Raw genomic sequence first — 23,027 nt, forward strand, 5'->3', positions numbered from 1 at the left:
GATTTGGATAAAGGCACAACATTCCCTCCCGTTACATAGGCGGCAGCATCCTTTAGATAAATTTCCAGTACAAATCTGAGCTCTTTCATTTCTCATCTGTGTTATGGTGGTATTAGTAACTGTATTGTGCTTTGCTTCCGTGTTCATCACAGAAACAGAGACAAACAGGCACTGGTATTTGCTGTAACGTGACCTCAGACGCCTGTGTAGCAGATACTTTCACCTGAAATGCTTCCTATGGCTCCCTTTTTAGACCTCTGAACTGTTTATATGCCTCATATAGGATGAGGTGAGCCATGCCCAAGCATGCCTTTTTCTCTTCATTCATTGTAAAGAGAGTCTGGAGGTAATTGATAATTAGTTGTGATTTTTCCCATGTAGGGTTCCTAACATGATTTTTCTGTTTTTTTGCTATGTGCACTAGGTATTGTTGAAAAAAGTGTTGGCTTAGCATTTACAAATGGGTCCCACTTACTGTCTAGTTTGTCCTCAGCATTGTCATCTGTCAGCCTTATGCTTCCTCTGTCCTTGCTGCTGCCACAAGTACTACTGCTTGATTAGTTTTAAAGCTGGCGTTTCATGTGGCACCTCTGGAGGGAAAAAGAGAGGCCACGAGCCATGCCTCGTGTCCAACCACTTGACAGCAGTGAAAAAAAAACCCGTGGCAGTGTATCAAGACAATGTGTCTCATTGACTAGACAAACTTCAGGGTGCGAGACAGCAAGTGATATTGATGATGCCAGGATAACTGACTTCTGAAGCCATGTGGCGTGTTTTTGTGGAAAACAAATACACAGACCTCAGAGGTGTTAAGGTGAACCGTATGCCTTACGGCAATAAAACATTGCTGTTCTGTTGCAGTGTGTTGCTGGTATAAATTGATGTGGGACCTGCTGCTTTCTGTGCTTTATAGCAGTTTTTATCTGGTAGTGACATCATCCTGCTGTGTAGTCGCGTATGATCCTAGAGACATCGTGGTATTTATTGTGGGGATGCCATAAGAGCACTTTAATACCAGCCATGGAATCTGAGACTTCTGTCCTGTAGGTTACTGCATGTGATGGCAGCAGGAGGTGTTGATGTGTGCAGGAACTCTCCAGCTAGAGCCAGAACAGACAGATCATGGGGTACCGATCTGCATCACCCTAGAAAACTCTAGGTCTTCTCAGAAAATACGTATCTTTGCATAATTTTTCCTGCTAGACATGAGGATATACATGGTCACTAAGTCATTTAAGTACTGACTACCTTATTATGAATCTGATGTGGTATGATGTGAATTTTTGTCAGATATTGTCATAACCCGTTTTCTGGAAGGTCTGGTTTTAGAGCAGGAAGTTTCAGGGAAAAAAAAACCAAAACCAACATTCTTCAGTTAAAAACAACAATTTTCCAGAACATGGCAAAGGTATGAAAACATGGATCTTGTTTAACTCCCTGTGGACTGAAACCTGAGACAGAAAAGAGTACACATGCCAAATTTCTTAAACAGATAAAATTTTTAAGGCAGTTGTTTGGGATTTTGGAGGCTGACTAAGGATTTTTTTTTGCATGCTTACCAGAAGAAAATAAACATACCTTTTGAGTGGCTCTGAAGGAAGAATGATCTAAACTTGCTGGGCTGGGAGGGTTTGTCGTATTGTTGAGGAGTATCTACGTGACCTTGTTTAGTTCTTTCAGCTCGTGGTTTAGAGAATGCCTGAAGCATCCCAAGGCTTGCTGTGCGTTGCTGTGCTTAGCTGGAATTTATCAGCAAGCGTAGGAGCTAGCAAAGAAACAATATTTTATTTTCAGTAACCTCAGGGAGAGCTTTAGAGATATTGAAGTAGTGGATCATTCCATCAGTATCTACTGTAGTCTTAGTAGATCTTGGTTCAGACTGGAGGAGTGTGTGAAGCAGAAGATGACAAGAAGGAATAATAAGACTATGAAATTTGCCTGCAGGATGTGACAAGGTTGTCCCAGGATCACTGTAACTGCTGCTGAGTTTCTTTAAAAATATCTAGCAACTGGTGATGATGATGACCAACCAGTGGTGATGGCTGGTCAACTCTTCTGCTGTTACCTCAAGCTCTGTTTGATTTGGGCCTTTTTCATTCCATAGTAACATGCATTTTGTTATGTTTAGTTATTCCATGAGATTCCTGGCAGGGTGTAAAGGCATTAATGATGTGTTACTGTCGGTTGTTCCAGCAAAATCAACGTGTGGTTTTGGAAGCAGAAGACAGAGATGGGATAGATGTTATTTTCCTCTATTAGATTTTATGACTACCAATTCTTATGTTGTCAGTGAATTCTACTTACACTTCTGAGGAAGACAGCAGAAATGAGTACTAAAAATGTTTAATTGTGTTTCTTTTTATATAATTTGACATTAGTAATAAAAGTAATAGTGTTACCTTTCTGGGAGGTTAAAATACCTTAATTATGTAATTAATCAAAGTGTGCCATAAGGAATATTAGTTTTATTCTTCGTTGCCATTAACATTCATTAATTATTTTATTTATGACTGCAAACAAGCTCAACAGAAGACAGGATTAAGAGACTGGAGAAAAAGGAGAACAGATTTAGTTTATTAACTCAATGCTGAAAGCCCCTTTCCTCTGATTAAAGAATTAATGCCGAAGGCGAACACATTTGAAGTTTTGGCTTGAGACCTGGATGTTTTATATTAGTTGAACTCCAGCTGACTTAGTACCAAAACTTGAGTCAAGTCCGATTTGAACAGCTAAATGAGTTTTACCTCTACAGGGAAAAAAGATTTTTAGGTGAGAAAGTTGCCTTGAAGGAAATTTTCTCCTACTCTGAAATTTTTTTCTTCATGTATCCTGTTATTTGTAAACTTCCACCTTTTTGTGCATCCTAGGCTTTTTTTAATCGTGTAATGATTATAGAAAATGATGTGTCTGAATTCTGTAAATTATTTTTATCCTTCAATATAGTATGCACAGGATGTGTGGATGTTGCTGTAGTTAAGAACCGATCCAAGAACACAGGGTTGAAGGATTCCTTGCCGTGCCTCATTAAGTACCCCTGTGAACTACAGGAATGAAACCTGTGGAGCACTTGAACATGTAGCAGCTGATGAGATCTAGATGACTGTGGTGAAAAAAAGCAAAAGGCTACTCTCTGCTTTGAAAATAGTCACAAGATAGAAGAGCTCTAGGACATGTGTTTGAGTGGACTGCCAGGCAAATTTCTGGGTTTGTAATCGCTATTTATATGCTATGTTTTTCTGCATAAGGCAGAGTTGCTGTTCTGGAGCTGCCTGTGTTTCACCATTTTTTTGTTAGTCTTAGGGATGCTCAGGGAAGTTCCATTCTTGTGGGAGTTTCTGTGCAGAGGTACGCAGCTGCTTCAAGCAATAAATATATAAAATCTGGCTGGACTTTATGGTTCCTTTGTGTGAGCACCTTTAACAAGCTCAAGTGTGTCATGGTTTCTGGAGAGATGGGAGAGTTCACATCAAAATGCCAGCTCTTCCTGCGAAGGGGCGATAGTGGGCTCCCCTAGCTGCCACTCCTGTTTTGCTGAAGAATCTCTACTAAACATCCTCTTGTTTTGTGGCCAGTTCATTGAAACTTCTCCCTCAGGGACAGAAGAAAAAAAGCAGACACATTTCTTATGAGTTACCACAGTTTAACTAAAAATTGCTAGTTAAAATATCTTAAAAGTAGATTTGAAAGGTTTCTTTTTGGAATCCTTTTCTAACAGATTGTAAAAATGCTGTAATTAATTAGGAAAAACATATTTCAAATTCGGAGCATAAGAAAAACAGGAAAGACCTTTGTGGGAAAAGTTGATATTTATAAACTTTATGCTCAGAAGGGACAGTTACCTATGTGCTCCTAACTCCTGCATGGTGCTTTAGAATTCTTTAGAATTTCTATACAGAAGTTAATATAAGCCAAAACCAAAATTTGGGATTGAAATAATCTGCAGATGTTTCAGCTTCAACCTTGTTGAGTCCATGGGCTTTTTCTGTTCTATTTGTGGAAATGAATCTCAACTTTGTGATGATGTCATAATTTAGTGGTTTTTCCCAGTTTTCTTGTTTGTTTGTTTTTTTTTTTCTCCCCCTTTTGTCCTTCATTTCAGGGCAAGAACCACCACTTGAAAATGTGCATTTTAGTTGTCGCCTCTTTATGTGCAAATAGTTACAGAAAATGAGTATGGCACCTTTGAACCTTCTGTTTGGTTGATCAGTTGAACTAAGTTCAAGTTTTGAGACCTTGCATTGTCTGACTCTTTGCTTTGTGCACCCTCTCCACTTCTGTTATTCCTTTTAAATACAGAAGTGGGCTTGCTTTTCAGTAGAGGTCTCATCATTGGTTTGGGTTGTGGTAGCTGTAGCTCTCTTTTTCCACAAAGACCACCAGCAGTGGTGGTTGCTGGGCTGTTCAAAAGACTATCTGTCATGCTACTTTGTATTGTTCCTTATTCCTTGGTCTCTCCTACCCTTCTGCTTATTTCTACAGGTGCCGTGTCTAAGCTTGGGTTGGAAGGGAGAGGGGCTATCGCTTGCTCAGAATTTGTTCTGTGCTCAGCAGTTAACTCTCTGGGAGTTAATTTAAACTCCTACAAAATTGCAAATGTCATTGTGATTGAATAACGTGGGCATATGATGTTTTCACCCTATTTACACAACAAATATGATATAGATTTTGGTTGGTATGATATTAGTGTTGAAGTTCTAGTTAGGATCATAGAATCATAGAATCATAGAATGGTTAGAGTTGAAAGGGACATTTAAAGGTCATCTAGTCTAACCCCCTGCAAGGAGCAGGGACATCCTCGACTAGATCATATTGCTCAGAGCCTCATCCAGCCTGGCCTTGAACGTTTCCAGGGATGGGGCTTTCACCACCTCTCTGGGCAACCTGTTCCAGTGTTCTACAACCCTCATTGTAAAAAATTTTTTCCTAATATCCAATCTAAATCTACCTCCCTCTATCTTAAAACCATTATCCCTTGTCCTGTCACAACAGGCCCTACTGAACAGCTTCTCCCCATCTTTCCTGTAGGCCCCCTTGAGGTACTGGAAGATTGCTATCAGGTCTCCCTGGAGCCTCCTCTTCTCCAGGCTATCCCATCTCCTTTATTACATTATTTTTAATCCTTCATTACATAACTACATTTACCCTACTTTTTGCCAGCTGCATGTCATCACCCCAAACTTCAGACTTTCTTGAAACAGCAACTGTCTGTTACAAAATCTCTTTCTTTTCCAAGATTCATTAAAATCAGTCCTGGCCTTGTTCATGTGAAGCAAATCCTACACCCCAAATTTTAGCGTCAGTTCCCTACAGCCTCTTGCAACCAAGTGTTGCATTCATGCGCCACACACCTTCCTGTTGCTCCATCCAGTCTTTTGACTTTGTATAGACATTGTTTCTGTGATGCATCAAGCTCTAGCTGGAGAATTTGGGGTTTACTGTAAGGAAATATAGCCAGGCTGTGATCCGAGAATTACTGAGAGGCATCTTGGAGATCTGTACCATTAAATCATAAATAATATTAATAAAAATCTGCCACCAACCAACTATATAGTTATCATCAACTGCAAAAATATAATTCCTCTGAAAAAAATGGGTATGTGACAGCTGCGAAAGTGTTACTTCTTCCTTTAAGGAAAAAAAACAACCCAAACCTCAGAACTTGCACTGAAAGCACTGTGTCCTGACAGTGGGCCAGCAGCAGGTTTCCACAACTTGTCAAAATAGGTGCTTTGGGATATGCTATGAACAGAATAGAAAAGTTCAGTTTAAAATGTTTATGGCTACACATTTTCTACGAACTTAAACCACACATGACACTACGTGCTAATCACGGCTCTGTACTGGACTATGAACCTCGTGGTCCCATGCCTCAAAAAAGTGGATACCCCAGTGCAGGACACAGATGTGGGGGCAAGTTCCTAATGGGAATGGAGTCAGACTGCCAGTGCAATCCATGTTTTAGTATAAAAGCATCCTTTTTTGAGTGCCAGCCCACTAGATTAAAACCCTTTTTTTTTTCTTTTTATCAAGCTTTGAAATTTCAAAAGGCGGTGAGGCAGAAATGCCTTAAATACTCTGTAAAGTTTAAGATGCTGCAAGATAAATTAATTGCTAGTGCGTCCGAATTTTGAGCTAAATTGGAAATGACGGTTGCTACGTGCTGAACGTGGCGTTTCTTAATGAGACAAATGACTCAATTATCTCAGTATTAACTAAAGTGCTGTGAGGAGAAATTGTAGGAGGGAATTTGTAAGCTGGAAATCACTTCCCAAAATGTGAATGGGATTTCAGCCTTGCCCATTGTGGTACGCAGAGCGGAGTGTGTCGTGACAGCAATAAACGGCGCTTTGGTATGAAGTGCAGCAGCTGATGGGCAGGGTGCAGCGTGTATTTTGTTTCACTGACATTATAACCCGTATTTCTGCAGCTCAGGCATGTTCTTATTCTTCCTCTTTTTTTTTCTTTATATAAAGTGCTTTTTTGCTCAGAATGGGAGTAAAGTGACAGAGCTTGTTTCAAAAAGGGTGATATGATACTTCTTATTTATATAGTTTGTGACATTTGTAGCAGATTAGACCAAAGTACACGGTAATGAAATAATATTCCATGAGAGGCAAGTTTTGTAGGGAGAGGTAATATCTTTTATTAGATCAGCTGAAACAGCTGGAAAAAACAGGTTGTCTTTCAGGCATGCAGTGCCTTCAGCAGGTTTGACAAAGAGGCAGCAAAGTCAAAGCAAAGAGCAGGGAATAAAATAACATTCCCTGTTACTTTTTAAAGCGATTTTTTCCTTGAGTAATTTTTTTTTCCTTTTTTAAACTTTTAAAAAAGTTTATTTACCTATTCCATGATAAATACTACTTGTTTCTCAAATTCATATGGTCAAAGATGCTGTCTGAAAGCCAAAAATATAACTTGTAAATGCTCTCCCCACTGCCTCTTAGGATTTGTATGTCTCCAGCTTTCTTTATCTTCTCTTGGCTGGGTTCCCAGTTTATGGTATATTTGTTGTAATGTGCCATGGTCTCACTCTCTCCTGGAGAGAGAAAGCCCTCACGTCATGGCAGATACAGTCTGGCTGGCAGCTCTAGCTGGGAAAAGAGATGGGCACGTGCGAAAACTCTTCTGTGACTTGCATGAAATGCTGCATTCTATTTATATATAGGTGCCCACAGACATCCCTAAGCTTTCAGCCCTTGGGTCGTTTTTTTGCATTTTAATATTTTTTTTTCTCTTCAAATGTCGATATCCTATCTGAACAACACTTTGATTGGAAATGTTTGACCATCTGTAGAGGGTAACATCTGGACAATGCTTTACGCAAAGCATCATTGTGTTTTTAGTAATTTACAGGGACCCTGTTCTGTATTGTAGAAGCTGATAAGCAGTGGATGACTGCTTAGCTTTGTGACTTACCTGGAACCAGAAAATTTGAAGTTATGCTGTAGTAAATACCATGGTTATAAGTAAGAGAGAATGCTTCTAGGGAGAGAGCCTGGATGGTCTGTGGATCCAAACAGGCACATTTGTGGATTTGTGTGTGTTGGACAAGCGGGGACTCAGTGGAGGGTGACATTTACTGAGGGCTGTTGTCGTGTTTTTTAGTATTGAAGGGGGATCTTGGGAAGAGGAGGAGTTTCAGAGATTATTAGCTATTTTGAGTTTTGCTGAAATGGCTGCTGCGATGATTTTGCTGTACTGTCAGTGATAACCAGCACACCTACAGCCTCTGAGAAGCCTCTTCTCGTTATGTGAAACAAAAATAAATCAGTGGGCACTTTGTGCTCTTCATTGCGATAAGCGGTTTTAAGGACTATCTCTTCCCATGAATTTAACATATTCCCTTATTCATTAAGCACACTGTACGTGCCATTTCCTCAAGGAAAATGCTGCAGACACCCACGCACATTTTCAAAGACGAAGCTGTGATGCTTTGCTGTGCTTTGCCAAGTGGCTGGTGCCAGCCTGACGGCACAGGGCTTTCCCTCAAGGATTTCACTTACACTGTTAGCCGAGTGTCTCTTAGCCATGACTAGTTTGAAAAAGGCGAAAGTTCTAATTAAAGGAAGACATTTTTATAATTGCTGTTATTTGATGTTTGCGGTTTTTTTAATGGGTTGAGGGGATTATGCTAATTGTGCCCCACTATTAAGAAGCATAGCAAATGAAATCTCAGTGCAGTTTCCAAATAAAGCAGCGTTTCATTAATCCAAAAATTTGTTTAGCAATAATATTTCTTCAAAAATCTCCCATACTTCTCAACACATATATACCAGCATGTGCCATTTCTGCATGAAAAGGTTTTTATAATTTCTGTGCCATTTTGTGGAGTTGAGTTTGTGATGATACATCAAGGCATTGCTATATGCCAGATTGTGACTGGTAACTAAAAGAATCAAAAGGTAGATATCTAATGACAGCTTATAGTTACAAGAATTGACAAAATTGCTTGTTTTTTTTTTTCAGAAAAGTACGTGCCAAACTATTTCCTTACAATGATGTGACAAACTGTGTGATCTAAATCATGTTAAAGCACTGTTTCTTTGTTCTAGAAAATAGTTATCAGTGTAGTATTACATAGTAGCATTTTCTAGCTTTTCTCTCCCATTCAAGGCTAGGAATACGTTTTCTACTGACTTGAGCCATGACTTTCTGTCATGTAAAAACATGTGTATTCAATATTTTATTCCAATCATAATATCATGATATTTGAAAGATGGAGATGGTGGTCCAGTAGAAAATCCTGCAGGATATTTTAAGGAGAGTTTACGCAAGAGCTAGTGCTATTTCAGCAAATGCATGTATTTTTAAGACATTATTAATTAAGAGTAAATGAAAACTACCCAGACTAGGTTATATATAGTAGTTTATAGTCAGGGAGTGGGCTGGCTTAAGTTCTCAAGAATGACTTGTCCAATTCAGATGTAAGAAGAAATAACAAATTGCTCACAGCAGGGTGAAGTTCAACCAAACTTTCGATACGTTTCCTGATACACTTGTGTGCATTAAGTTTTATCACCTATCCAAAAAAAAAAAGGAGAAAAGCAGTATCTAATGGCTCGTTTAATTTGCCAGTCATTCGAATGATTTCCTGCTAAGATTTTGATATTGCCCTTTGAGAGATGTTATAAGAAATGGAGCCTTAGATGTGATTAGATCTTTGGAAAAAATGTGCATTTCTTCCCAGTGGATCATCCCCAGCTGACTAGCAAAATTTATATAGAAAATAGGATCCAGCTGTGCTCTGATCACTTTATCCTGTGTTATGCTTCAGTGCAGCTAGTGCTAGGAGTGCTTTTAGAGAAGAACTTGTCTATGTTCTCTGAAAGAGATAGGCAGCTGAAAACACAGGAGAAATTATTTTTATATATAAATGGAGTCCCTTAATACCCCATTTATTCTTTAATTTCTTATTTGGAGCCTTCTTACTGTTACGTCTAGCATTTTAGTTTAACTAAGTGGTTGGCTGGACAGGCGTTTCCCCCACAGGGTGTCTATCAGCACTGTTTTGCCTGAGCACTGTCTCTAAGTGTTCAGCCTATTTCAGCTTTCTGTCTGGCCCTGAGAACAACTACAACAACAACGCCTTCAATGTAGGTATTCACACAACTTAGCTGCGAGGAAGTAAAAGTTATGCTTAATGACCTTACTAACATCAGTTAAGCCCCAGTGATTAACAACATCATTCACAGCTGCAGTTGGAGGAAAGAGGGCTGGGCAGTCTCACCACTACCTTATATTACAAGGCAGGGAGCGAGGATGTGTTAAGAAGGAAATTCCTTTTCTCTTTTGCAAACTCTTTTTTTTTTTCTTTAGCATTTTCCCTTCCCCTCCGTCATCTAACCTGCCCAGCGTGTACAAAGCCTATGGCAGGGCAGTGTCCTGACTGCATGTTTATCAGCTGTGGGGACAGTTGCCTCCTAACCTGCTGTGTCCCTCTCCTCAAGCAGACCAGGGTTTACAGTTTTATCCAAAGGTGGCAGTCAATGGACACAGCACAAAATATTGTTGTTAATATTTTTTCCCATAATCAGATCAGTGTTGTAGTTTATACTTGCTTGGGACCAAGGTACGTGGTCTCTCACTCACTCTGCCCACCGTCTGAGGGAAATGGGGGAGAGATAGTATAACAAAAAAGCAGGACTCTGGAAGAGTGAGTGGGTAGGGCCTGACTATTCACTGTTTCTGCCAGTATCAGAACTTTTGGCCATCAAATACAGTCAGTAAGACACTATTTCAGAGCAAACATAAGATGGTGGATCTTCATATAGGAGGTGAGAGGCACCTAGAACTCCATGTCAGAGGATATGAGATAGATTAAGAGATGTACATGGAGGACTGAGCAAATACTTTAGAGAGAAGTCAAGGCATTTCTTAATAGACAGACCACCTTAGGCTAAGGAGATCTGCCAAGACAGAAGTGGTTGGAGGCTGGGGAACTGGCAGCAGGAGGGGCCTGCCCTGTGCTCATTCTTCCAGAGGTGTCTGCGTGTGGAGGAATAGATTAGGGTAGAGAGGCCCTTGGTGTGAAACAGTACAGCCTGATGAATTGGGCATTTGCTTAGCTTTTTAGAGGCATACCCTCTGGAGCTTTGCAGTACTGGATAGCATTGCAGTAATTACACAGTTGGAGAGTGTCGTAGTTCAGCCCTGATCAGGACCAGACTACGCAGTCTCTCTCCCGCTCCCCCCACCCTCCAAGAGAACAGGGGGAGATGATATAAGAAAAACGGCTCAAGGTTTGAGATAAGGACGGGGAGAAATCCTTAAAGTTACCGTCACGGGCAAAACAGACTCGACTTGGGGAAAACTATTCATTTATTTTCTAAAACTAGCAGGAGAATGAGACAGGGAACAAGATAACCTCCCTCCACCCCTCCCTCTTCCCGGGCTTAACATTATCTCTACTACCTTCCCCTCCCGAGCGGCACGGGGGGGGGGAAAGGGAATGGGGGTCGCGGTCAGTTCATCACGCGTTGTTTTACGCCGCTGTATCATCGTCAGGGGAAGAACTCCTCGCATTCCTCCTCTGCTCCAGCGTGGGGTCCCTCCCACGGGCCACAGTCCTCCGTGAAACTGCTCTGGCGTGGGTCATCTCTTCCACGGGGTGCAGTCCCTTCAGAACAGCTGCCCCAGCGGGCCCTCCACGGGCCACAGCCTCCTTCAGGCCTCCACCTGCTCTGGCGTGGGGTCCTCCACGAGCTGCAGGTGGATCTCTGCCCCTCCGTGGACCTCCATGGGCTGCAGGGGGACAACCCGCTCCACCATGGTCTTCACCACGAGTTGCAGAGGAATCTTGGCCAGGAGCCATATTACTCCTCCCCCTCCTTCTGAACTGACCTTGGCGTCTGCAGCCGTTCCTCACAACAGGCTGGCAGACGCCTCTCAGGATCCTTTTTACATCTTATTCACTTCTCATCTCCTCTCCACTTCTTGCAGCCGGGCCGGGCCGAGTTGGGCCCAGTCGGCTGCCCGGCGGGAGGCCAGAGGGTGAGGCCTGCAAGGCCCATGAGGCTCGCGCCTCCCCCTCTCTGCCCCCCGCTCAGCTGCTTCACATCTTCTCTTCTTTTTCCTGTTTTCCCCTACTTAAATACGTTATCGCAGAGGCGTTATCACGGGACATTCTGCTACCAATTGGCTCGGCCTTGGCCAGCAGCAGGTCCGCCCTAGGCCCGGCCGAGTCCACTGAACAAAGGGGAGCGACTTCTAGCAGTTTCCTACAGAAGCTACCACCTTAGGCCCCCCCTCACTAACAAAACCAGAACAGAGAGTAGCTCCATTTCAGTGTTAAAAGCCCATGTAAGTTTTGAAAGGTTGGGCTTTCTCTAGTTTCTGTATCAGATTACAAGTTGCAAAGAGAGAACCAGTTGAATATCCTCCTTGCATTTTTTTTTTTTTGGTGAATGCAAGGACGTTTTAGATCAAATGTCACAACTTTACCGTAAAGCCAAAAAGGGATGTACTGATGTCTTATCATTTCTTACAGCGTACCGCAAAAGAGGAAAGTGCACCACTACTGAAGAAAATGGTAGCTGAGCCTCCCTGCATTGGCTTATAGGGAGTTCAAACAGCAAAGTATGGCCCATGGCCAAAGGAAGCAATTGTAGAACTCAATGCAAAAAAGTTCTGCGTAAATAACATTTACTTCAGAGCATGTATTTATAAAGATATTTTTTAAGTTAAAGCTATAGTTTTGTGTTGTTTCTAAACCCTGTTTTACTGTTGCGCTTTTTAAGTGTCGAGTTGTGGAATGAACTCTACTGTCATGACAGAAATAGTCTTCAAGCATAGTAAGTACCTCTGAGAAAAATTAGTTTCTTGATTAAGACATTGATTTTGAAATTCAGTGGTCTTGCTAATCCCCAGCTCTGCCAAGGAGTTGCTGTATAAGCTACAGAAGGATTTCTAACTCGGTATTGAGCATTGAGGCTGCCTACCTTTGGTGTTCTGTGTGCTTCCCTTGCTGGCTGGCTTGGGAACCTGAGTCTGGCAATGAAGCTAATGGGCAGTCTGGGTCATTCACTGCTGTCTTGTCAAGTTAGACATACAACATGGAGTCTAAATACAGTCCTCAGCATCTTTCTTCCCTGTTTTGAAAGCAAGCAAGCGATGCTTTTTCCTCCCTGACATTGATCTCCCAACCTTTTAAGGTTCCTTGGACAAGAACTGCCTTTTACTCTGTTTCTTCGTTGACTGATACATGGGTATACACACATAAATCATGCAATGTGTGTGATCATAGTGTAAATGGAGGCAGTCTAGTTAGAAATAAATCTGTCCAAGATAATTTTGACATAGTAGGTGGGACATTTTAAAGACGTAAGAAAGCACCTAGAGTTTCATCAGGGAAAGGATGTGCTGATGCCAGAATCAGGGAGGGAGAACGATTTCCAGCTGGTGAGCACACAGGTAGAGAAAGAGGAGGAGTTGACTACTTTTTTGGAAGCAAATGCAGGTTAGGAGGGAAAGCAGGGTGTACACAGATTTTCTTCAAAGATAGGAGGACTGTTCTGCAGGTCCAGAGTGACTGGAAGGTTCACTGCTGGCTTGTCTAATGGTTAGTTGATTTCCTTATGTTTTCCCCTCCACTTAAATAAACTAAAATCCTGCAAAAGAAAATGTTGAACAGAAGGATGATCTCTGTTTATTCACCTGACTTAAAAAATGAAGAGACCAGTTGCCTTTCTGTAAAAGCCTCTCTATTTCCCTTAAATAAACATAAACAGCAAAGTTTTTTATGTGATTTTCAACTTTCTGCATTTTTACTTGCTTTTAATTTTTTTTTTTCAGTAGCTCTGTAAATGATAGGTTCTAAGTATTCTTTCAAGTAACTGATGAGGAGGGAAGGAAATGGTGGTGAAAAAACAGGAGAATTAAACTCCCTGAGACTTAATGGGCTGAGAATCATGGAAGTTCAGGCTGGTCAAAAAGCCTACCTCTTTGTATCAGCAAAGCATGCATGTTTCAGGGGAATTCCAAGGCTTATGATGTAATTATTTTGGAACCTTTAGCTCATCAGCATTACCTCATCACTGTTTTTCTTCCTCCCCTTTTTGATCTGAGGGAGGATATTTGTAGCACTGACTCCTCCAGAGGAGAGATGTGACACTTCAACTTCAGAAACTTTGGCCATTGATAAGACACAGGTCAAACTAAAATACTGGATATTTCAATTTTATGCCATCTCGTTGCTCATCATAGTTTTATAGCCCTGAACTGGCAAAGACTTCTTCCTAAATGCCTTTTCTTTTTGCAAGGCACTGAGGAACTGCTTATGACAGCATTTCCAAATTTACAGAACTTGAAAACAAGTCAGATTAGTGAGTCTCAAATCTTTTTAAATGTCGTTGGCAGTTTTAAGAAAGCTAACTTTTTTTTTTTTTTAAATTATTGCAAGATGCTGAGGAGCTTCAGGGATGTGACAACTTCGAAAAACAAGGCAAATAGTCCCTGTGCTTTAGTGTCTCTGTTTACAGAATGTGAATAATACTGTGTTTTAATTCACAGGAACCCTCTCTACAAATTATTTGTCTTTGCTTTGAGAACACCATATATTAAAATATTATAATAAAATTTCCCTTTATCTCCCTTTCCATCTCTCTAATAGTGTATTCTGGAAAAAAAAAAGGAAACTTGACTGTGTAACACAGTTTGAATGGGCTTCATACCATACGCCCATTCTTGCTCACATTTTACTGTTTACTCACTGTACTGAGCATAACTCTGTTCTGCTTGAGAACAAGAATGACATGCATCTAAATATTTCAAAGGGAAAATTTCCCTTGAAATGCATCCTTCTGTCTTTGTAAATTGGTAACTGGTTTGTCATAATAGGTATTATAAAGATGTTAGCTGGCTTTTATGCTGAGATTCCAGTAGCTGACTTGTGAATATGAATATGAGCTGGGAGCAAAGAGGAGGAACAAAGGGTGCAGAAGAGGGAAGAAGAATTAGATGACAGACGAGCAAGAGAGATATATATAAGAGGACTGATTAAATCTCTGAAGCTTTCAATGGCAAACTTTCTCTTCTCCTTCATAGTCTACAACCTTCCTGATTTAGGAGGAGAAGGCATAAGATTCTGTCATTACATCCAGCTCCGAGTCATCGGAGGTGACTATGCTACACATTTAGCTGAACATATATGATCCCAGTGAGACTGCCTAAATTTAACTGAGGTCTTCTCACTGATCAAGGATTTGCAAGGAATTGTACGCTAAAAATGAAAGCCAGGAAGTGGAGACATTCAGCATGTTGAAAAGATAGACTTGAGCATAAGAGATGACTGTGCAACCATTCTTGATGTCCGTGAGAACTTCATCCTGTGAGTGGACTTACGGGAGAGTCAGTGAGAAGATGTCTGCAGTGTCATGCTCAGAGTGACAAAACAATCAATGAGATAATTGATCTTGGAACAATGTAAAAAATAATTAGGAGAGTAGCTGGTACATACATATTAGTATTGCATGGATAGAATGAGCGACAGAGAAGATAATTGAAGATATTCAGAAGTAAGCCTCTTACAACTTGGCTAAGTAAGTATGCTTTGTTAAGAAACCAGACCAACACCTAGCCAAAAAACATCACATTTTAGGTGCTAAACTGTATGAAATGATGGAAAGGCTCGGTTTTGGGAGATGTCTCTCTAAAATGGTCAAAGTAATGATAAGATTGTCTGTGACTTGGTTTTGTTCTATTAATCAACTAATGATTGCAGATCAACATAATGTAAAAATGCACTAATTATTAGTTTCATCAGTTTTCAAGTTGTAGCATGGTTTAGAACAAAATCTTAGTTTTTTTTAAAAAAAATCTCCCCCCTTGGAAAGTATCATTGTGATTTTTTCTTACAAATTGAAAAGCTTTCTCTTGTCAAGCTTTAGGCTTCTGATACTCACTTGTGTAGGAGAACCAAAAGTACCTATGTTCTGTCAGTACCTGCCAAAGCTCTTGTCACCTCTCTTACCATCTTGCTGGATAGTCCTTAAATGCAACAGTGTCATTTGCACCAGTGTGACTTCTGTACTGTGCACACATACGTGTAATATGAGAATAGCATAGTCGTGAAGGGTAAAGCATGTACATAATGGTCCTATGGGACAAATTACTCCTAAAGGCTTCTGGTCAGAGTGCCATTTCTCTTAAGAGAATTTACAGGGGGTGGAGGCAGCATGTGCTGGAGGAAGTTGTAGGATGTATGTGAGATGAGGTGGAATGCTACCATATAGCCTAAACGTTGCCATGGAAAAATTAGTAAAGTCATATGGTGAAAAGAAAATACATTTGCCTGGGAAATCTGCCATAGCATGGGGAAAAAATATAAAATTTGACTTTAACTGAAACAAGATCCAGTAGGGAAGCTGTTTAGGCCAATTTCAGATATCATAACTTGGCTGCTTTCACTCCAGCACTGGCCAGCCCTGTCACGTTACTATTCAAAGTATTTTCGAGATCTCGGCTTGTTGAATTGAGTCCTGGAGTGCAGCTGGGTGGCCTGGGTCAATGTGAAGCGGCAGCAGCATAAGAAAAAGATGGAATTAGAGATGGAATATGGCTGTCTGCCTGGATGCCATCTGTCTCGGGCAGAACAATGGAGCAGGACATACCTACACCCTCCCTGAGAGGTGTTTTGTCTCTCCCAGAGAGTCGCAAGCCCTTTGCAAGATCTGCCAAACTGGCCTCGCTCACTTACATGTAATGTGGTGTTGCACAGTATTGACCTGAAAAAGAGCATGTCTCCCTGTGCTTTGTGTTGCTCTTGCACCCCTTTATAGACCCTAAAAAATAAAAAAATCAGACCATCCCAAAGACAAATCCTTAATCATGGTGATTCTCACCATGTTCTGGAGGTCAAAACCCTCAAGTCATGGAAGGAAGTCCTATTGTTCAATGTTTGCCATTGAAAACTTCCTCGCATTCCTCCACCAGGCACACACGAAGGCTGTTGTTGTTTGTGTGAAGCCTTTTTGTAACGAGTTTCAGTAGCTTGAGTCGTGTTGGGAGATTCCCGAGGTAGGAGTGGAAGTTAATGTGCTCACTCTGACACATGCACAGTTGGATATTTTGCACCAGTGAAAGCTTCCTGAAGCCTTTCATTTGTCAAGTGGCTTTTGAAGATCATATCGTGTCATCTTTAAGGTCATGCCCACGTACAGCATATTGCCATGTACCAGAGGACTGGTACATAAAAGCAAATCTCCACATCTTCCTGAAAATTCAACAAGAGGTCAAGAGGTAGCCGTAATGGCAAGCTTTTTGTCAAAACAGTGAGCGGGCTGTTCCCTGAAACCTTTACAACATTGCATTTATTGTTCTTGGCCACAAGCAGTCTCTGTCCTGGTTAGGTACAGGGAAAGCTAAGTTACATTTTGAAGATGCAGTAAGAATTTTGGAGGTTCAAGTGCTTATTTCTTTCAAAATTGAATCTGAAGAGGTGTAGAAATAAAGGAACAAAGATATTAAATATCACACCTTGTTTCTTCACTGGCAGATCCTGCTGTCTTCTCCAAGATGTTTGCAGTACATCTTAGCCATGAAAGACTTAATTAGACCATCTGAAACAACTGATCTTTAAAACTGAGCCCTTAACAAGAGAGTTTTTCTTCTGCATTTATTATGCTTTCCTCAAAGTATTACAACTTCTATGATGTATGGATTCGGGGTTTTTTTTTCATTTTAGTTTATTTATGATGACGTAACAGTGCATGAAACTGAACATTAAGAAAGCCATCATATATTAACTTGTAAGAAAGCTGCTGTGGTTCCTTTTTGGAGCTGGAAGATTTAGATTTTTTTCTCCACTGATGTTCTTTCCCTTGATTTCCTTATCTGTAAACCCAGTGTTAGAGGATATTCTGAGATACATAGGGGTGTAAGGGAAGGAAGGACTATAGTTATGCTCAGGTTCGGTTCCCAGAATGAAGAACTTATGCAGGAAAGATAGCTCGTTTAGAGAAACCCATAGTCCATCTACTACACACAACACAGGCTACAAACTGTGGTTTAGCAGGTGAAGCATAAAACCCGTAGCTGAAGACTTCAAGCCAGAATTGTAAGGTATTGCAGGAAGAGTAGATGTGAAGGTGGGAAGGGCATCACCAGTGTCCTAGGTTTCTGTGCCACTGGAGGACTAGGTAAATAAAAGTTGCAGATGATGGAAGGAAAGAAGGAAACAGTGCATGCCCCATGCTATGGAGAGCTACAGGGTGTGCAAAGGGGATTTGACCTGGGTAAGAAATTCCTTTCTGTCCCTGAATCTGGGTATCAAATGAGTTTTGAGGAGATTCTGATCTTCTAGGAACTGAGAATTTGATACTGATGGAAGCTCCTACAAATCCTGTGTAGGTATTGCGTATAGCCATCTCTAGAGAAAGCCATCAGAGAAACCACAACCACCCCTTCCCTTGGTGGTCAGTGAACATAAATTACAGAAACCTTACCTACTGCAGATGATCCTATAATGCAGTTTTTAAAATATATAATAGTGAACAAAAAGCAATTCAGTCTTACAGCCATCCTTGAAAATACCAATGAATCAGTTACCCAAGCACTTGTACTGCAATTTAATTTAGATCAATTAATTAATCTATGTTTGTTTAGACTACTGTGATCCTTGAGTGACTGGCAAATTCTTAGTTGCTCCTCCTTTCTGTTCTGACTAAGCTCTTCAAGGCAGGGATTGTTTATGTCTGGCTGTGTATGATACGCAGAAAACCTGTATGCAGACCTCAGAAAGCCTGCAAGCACTACTACAATTAAATATTGAAATTAAAAAATAGCATTTAAAAATATTGTTTAAAGGGTTTACAGTAAACAGTGATTTCTAGTCTTAGCAGCAGTTTTGTATGAATGTGTAGATTTTATTTCCTATACACTTAGCTTTGTCCTCTGCTAAATATTGCTGGAGAAGAGAATTCACTGATATTACTGCTTGCATACTTGTGGCCTGAACTTATAATGCAGAGTCACAGTCTGGGTTTGTTTTTTTTTTCTTTTCTTCTTTTTTTTTTTTTCTTTGTCCTGACAGAAAGATTTCGGGATTTACTGCTTCTGCATTCAAACCAAGATACAGAGATTCTGCCCATCTTTCAGCAGAGGCGCTATCCCAAGTAAGTAAGATTGTCTTCTTGGGAGAACTAAAATCTTTATCTATTTGCAGCGAGGGAGAGTGAAGCATTTATAGCACTGTACATGCTTTTGGTGTGAAGTCCTAAGGCAGAGCTGTCAGGAAGCCACGCTTGCACTGAGCTTTGCAGTCTTTCAGCGGTGTCAGGGAGAAGCAGACTTGCTTTGCCAGCCTGCCCAGCTGTCAGCGGGGAGGTGGTGGCAGAGTGCAGACGTTAAGTTGCCCAGATCAGTGTCTGGTGGAGCTTTGTTTCGCTTGACACTGTGTTGACATAGGCAGATGTTTTGTCAGGCTAATCCCCACTCTTGTCTTGTGGGATTCCATCATTTATGGTGACAGATTCCCTTGGATTTTAACAGGCTCCCCTCTGGAAGCCTGTAAGCACTAGAAAACATTTTTTTCCTACCCTTTTTAGGGATGTATGTCCAGGCACAGCAAAAGAGTGGTGTTGTGTGTCTTGCGTGTATTGAGTATTCCTGGATAAAACATCTTTTCCCAAGTGAGATACCTAAATGAAACAAAAGATGTTCCTTTTTATTATATTGGTTAAAAGAAAGAGTCACCTTGAGCTAAGTCTTGAAAAGAGGCAGTGAAGAGAAAAGGAGAAGAAATAGTCCTCGCATGAACCATGGCCAGAGTAAGCAATGAGAGAAGGCTAGTGCAGGATGGACAGAGAGGAGAGGAGAAAGAAAGAATGTCTGGAGACAGTCCAACAATGATGGAAATAAGCAAAGTTATTTGTTTTAGTTGTTATTGTTAGCAGATTCCTGAAATATATAAGAAGCCAGTGGAGCTAAGTGTTAAATACAGGTCTTAAAATCTGATAATAATGACTTAAACTGTGTAAGAGCAGGCAACAAATAGTGGGAGTGAGTGCTGAAAGCTAGTCAGCTCCTCACTCTGAATACTTGAAAATAAAAGCACTGAGGGATGAAATCCTGATTCTGAATGTGGTGAAATTTTGCATTGACTTCACGGGAGACAGGATTTTATTCCCTGAATTTATTGTTTGCATTATCCATTGTTATTGTTTTACTGGAATACCGTGGAGGTACGCTATATGAAACTGTTGGAGGCACCTTATGTGAATGGACTGGTCTACTTTTTTCACTAGGACTTCCATGAGTTATTACTTTTCTCCTCATGCTTTGGAGCGCTGGAGCACTGGAGCACTTTTTCCGTGTCAGTAGAATGCTTTGCTTGGCTTAGATGTTTTCGCTTATGGTACGGACACTGTCAGTCTGGTCTGACAATCTAGTTTATTGTCCTTCCTCAAAGAGCAGACTTAGTTTTATATAAATCATTCCTAAGGTGTCTGACTTTCTGTTTCCTTACATTCACTTTATCGCTAGCATTCTAGGCAAGTACAGTCTACTAGCAGTATTGCACATTGTCAGATTAATGGGTGAATGAGCGCCTGTTGTCTTCTGTTCAATGGATGCTTCAGCTCTCTGAAGATCATACAACAAATAGCTTGTAGTATGGAACTCTGTTGCTATTTGAAGTTATAATGGCCTTGCATCACAAAATACATGTTTTCAGCCGCATTAATTGTCAAGACTGACTGATTCTTCTAATATTCAAAATCGGACAAACTTGGGCACCTAACTGAAGGAGAAGTTTGCGTATGTTCTCAAAAGCAATAGAGTTCTGTTTATAGCATCATTAATTGGTGCAAATTTGCTTACTTGTTACAGAAATTTATCATTTGTTATAGTTCATTTAGAAACCAGTTGAAGACTATTGACATGTCTTAATTTGCCTAGAGGTTGTCTTTCAAGTGAAGTGCTTGTGTTCAGCAAGGTAGAAAACCTGTTCATCTTCATAATATATTTTGTCTTATTGCCCTGTCAGTTTTTTCGCTTCCCTGTGCTCTTTTTCGTTGAAAGGTCGATTAACAGAAATTAAGGTAATGAACAGACAGATGTCATAAATCAGTGTCCCTTTACTGAGTTCAGCTTAGCAATGGCTGGTTGTAGTACATGAGGATCTGAGCTGTAAGGTCATTTTAATGAGACATCATCATGGGGCACAAGCTGGAGCTTGTCATGCTTAAGGAAATCCTAAGAATATGGAAAGTTAAAAATAGAGGAGAAATTTCAGTAATGACTTAGTTGAACAGCTTGACTAAATAGGGCTTAGTAGATAGAAAGGACAAAAGTTTGTACATATTTAAGAGACATATGGCCAAAGGAAGGAGATTGAATAGGAAATGTTCACCATCTCTCAGGATATTCAGAGTCATAGTGATAAATCTTAAAAGCTAAATGAGCAAACTGTAATTCGTCAATTTTTGAAAGAAATAGATGTGCCTTGATGTTCTGACCTGACAAATGTTCTTGTACATTTGTTATATTAAGACCTGAACTCTTTCCCAGGGAACAGCAGGATCATTTTTGGTACGTGTTTTCTCAGAGGAGACGTCTGTGCACTGGAATAGGTGGAAGATGTTTTCTAGAATATGCATGCATATGTTGTTATGGATTTGCTGGGGTAAATGCATCAAAGAAACATGCTTTGCGCTCCTAGTTGATGAAGGGAGAAATTCAGAATCTTTTCGTGGCCCTTGTTTTTGCCTGAGTTTATTCTACCGATCTTACGTTAACCAAGGAGCAAATACCTGCTTTGGCACGTGGAGGAGATTATAGAGAGACCTGAGCTTACAAAGACTCTGGCTTGCAAAGCCACATGGCACATCACCTTGATTTATCACGGTGTGTCCATAAGTAGCGTGGCATCATGAACACCATTTCTCATGGTGGCCTGTGGTTTGAGATGCAGTACTGTGCATCGGTACGGCACCCATCCAGTCAACCTGACCTGCAGTATGTGTCCTTTCACTTTTTTCTCTGTGAGGCTGCAGAGCAGAAGGAGCTTGGCTTTATCTTACACTTCACTCGTGTGACAATGTAACTGTGTCTTGGAAAAATTATAGTTATTGGGGAAGGAAATGTGGAAGTATGTTCTCCCATAAATGCCTGCACTAGAGTTTCTTAATGAAAAATATTGCACTGCACATAGTTACAGATTACTGAACTCACAAGACCTGTCTAATACAGGCAAGTCTTTGATACCTCAAGCAACTGTTAGAGGATGAAATGCATGGTTCAGAAATCAGATGTCACTAGACCTCCCTCATCCATCTCAGCAGAAAACCTAACCATCCACATATTTTGAGGAAAAATCTGTTTCCTAGCTGACATGGAGCTGTACCATGTCCATGAGGATTCACATTCCTGAAACTAAGAATAAATCTGCAGCTGTGGGCAGCCAAATGGGTGGGGGCTCATAGCAGCCTCCGAGTGTACCTGCCTGGGAAGAGCCTCTGCACGCGAACCAAATCACAGACATACTCGCAGCTTGTTCCTTCTCTCCTTCGCTCCATGAGTGTGCTGAAGTCACCAAGGTGAGTTACACCGGCACGATCAGGCCTGTCAACAAACTAAACTTTTTGCAATGAGTCTTAGCCCAACTCATTACTTGGACAATGAGTATCAGGGCTACTGTATCTCATAAAAAACTTGTCAGAGTTTCACCCTTAGAACATTTCTGCAGGAGCTTTCTCACGTTGATATCCAGCTCATACTTTCCTTGATTGTCCACTTAGCTGATGATATTCCTACTGTTTTATCACATAGATTCACTCATAAAATGCAAGAACTGCTGAAGTGCTGACACAGGCTACAGAGGATTGCTCCTGAAGAAGGCACTGTTATGCTCATTAATTGCGCTGCAGGGTCCAGCATGTGACAGGGTGGTTGGTGCTAGCAGCAGGGTCCTAGTTCACTCTGTCCCACAAGAATCCTTTGGTGTTTCCCTGCTGACTCCACTCTGCTCCTGACCACCCGTGCTGTGTGCGCAAAGGAAGGATGCACAATTGCCTTGCAGTGCTAGAGAGAAGTAGCTCTTGTAGCTGGGCCTGATAATCTCAAAAGAAAAAAAAAAACAAAACAACACAAAAGAACAGAATGATAAGGGAAGTGATAACGGAAGTGTGAGAGTGAGGAATTTTAGGTTGATGGGTGAAAAAAAGCAGGAGAGAGGCTGACACTGTACAAAACAGTGCTTGAGAGGGATGTGCTGGAAATGCTACTGGTGTTACAGCTTTTTAGCAAATTTCTCTGTATACAAGTGACTTGAGAGTTCAGCTGTACTTTATATTTTCAAGATGTTCCTGAAATCTTTAAATACATATGTGGATTTTTTAGAAGGATTATTTGCTTCTTTTTTTTTTCCCCTTCAGAAATATTTGCAGTCTTCATTCTTATCTTCTGTGGGTTTGGTGGAAAAGTTCTTGGATGATTCACAGATTTTAAGAACAGAAGGAGCTGTTATGTTCCAGCTAATTTGAGTCCCTTCTTAACATAAGCCATAGAGCATTACCCGGTAATCCTTGCAGCAA

The 23,027-nt window shown here is 40.8% G+C and overlaps 1 protein-coding gene across 2 annotated transcripts in view; it reads left to right on the forward strand.

Moving 5' to 3' along the window:
• The window catches only part of NOX4 (NADPH oxidase 4), a 103,965-nt gene that overhangs the window by 49,587 nt on the left and 31,351 nt on the right, over positions 1 to 23,027 (forward strand). For both annotated transcript variants that reach the window (XM_086742833.1, XM_086742841.1), the window contains exon 13: positions 18,527 to 18,608. In XM_086742833.1, coding sequence (XP_086598959.1) covers positions 18,527 to 18,608 — 82 coding nt within the window. The remainder of the gene's footprint in view (positions 1 to 18,526; positions 18,609 to 23,027) is intronic.

The sequence above is a fragment of the Chlamydotis macqueenii genome, chromosome 1 (genome assembly GCF_036417535.1).
Source record: "Chlamydotis macqueenii isolate bChlMac1 chromosome 1, bChlMac1.mat, whole genome shotgun sequence".
Classification (NCBI taxonomy): domain Eukaryota; kingdom Metazoa; phylum Chordata; class Aves; order Otidiformes; family Otididae; genus Chlamydotis; species Chlamydotis macqueenii.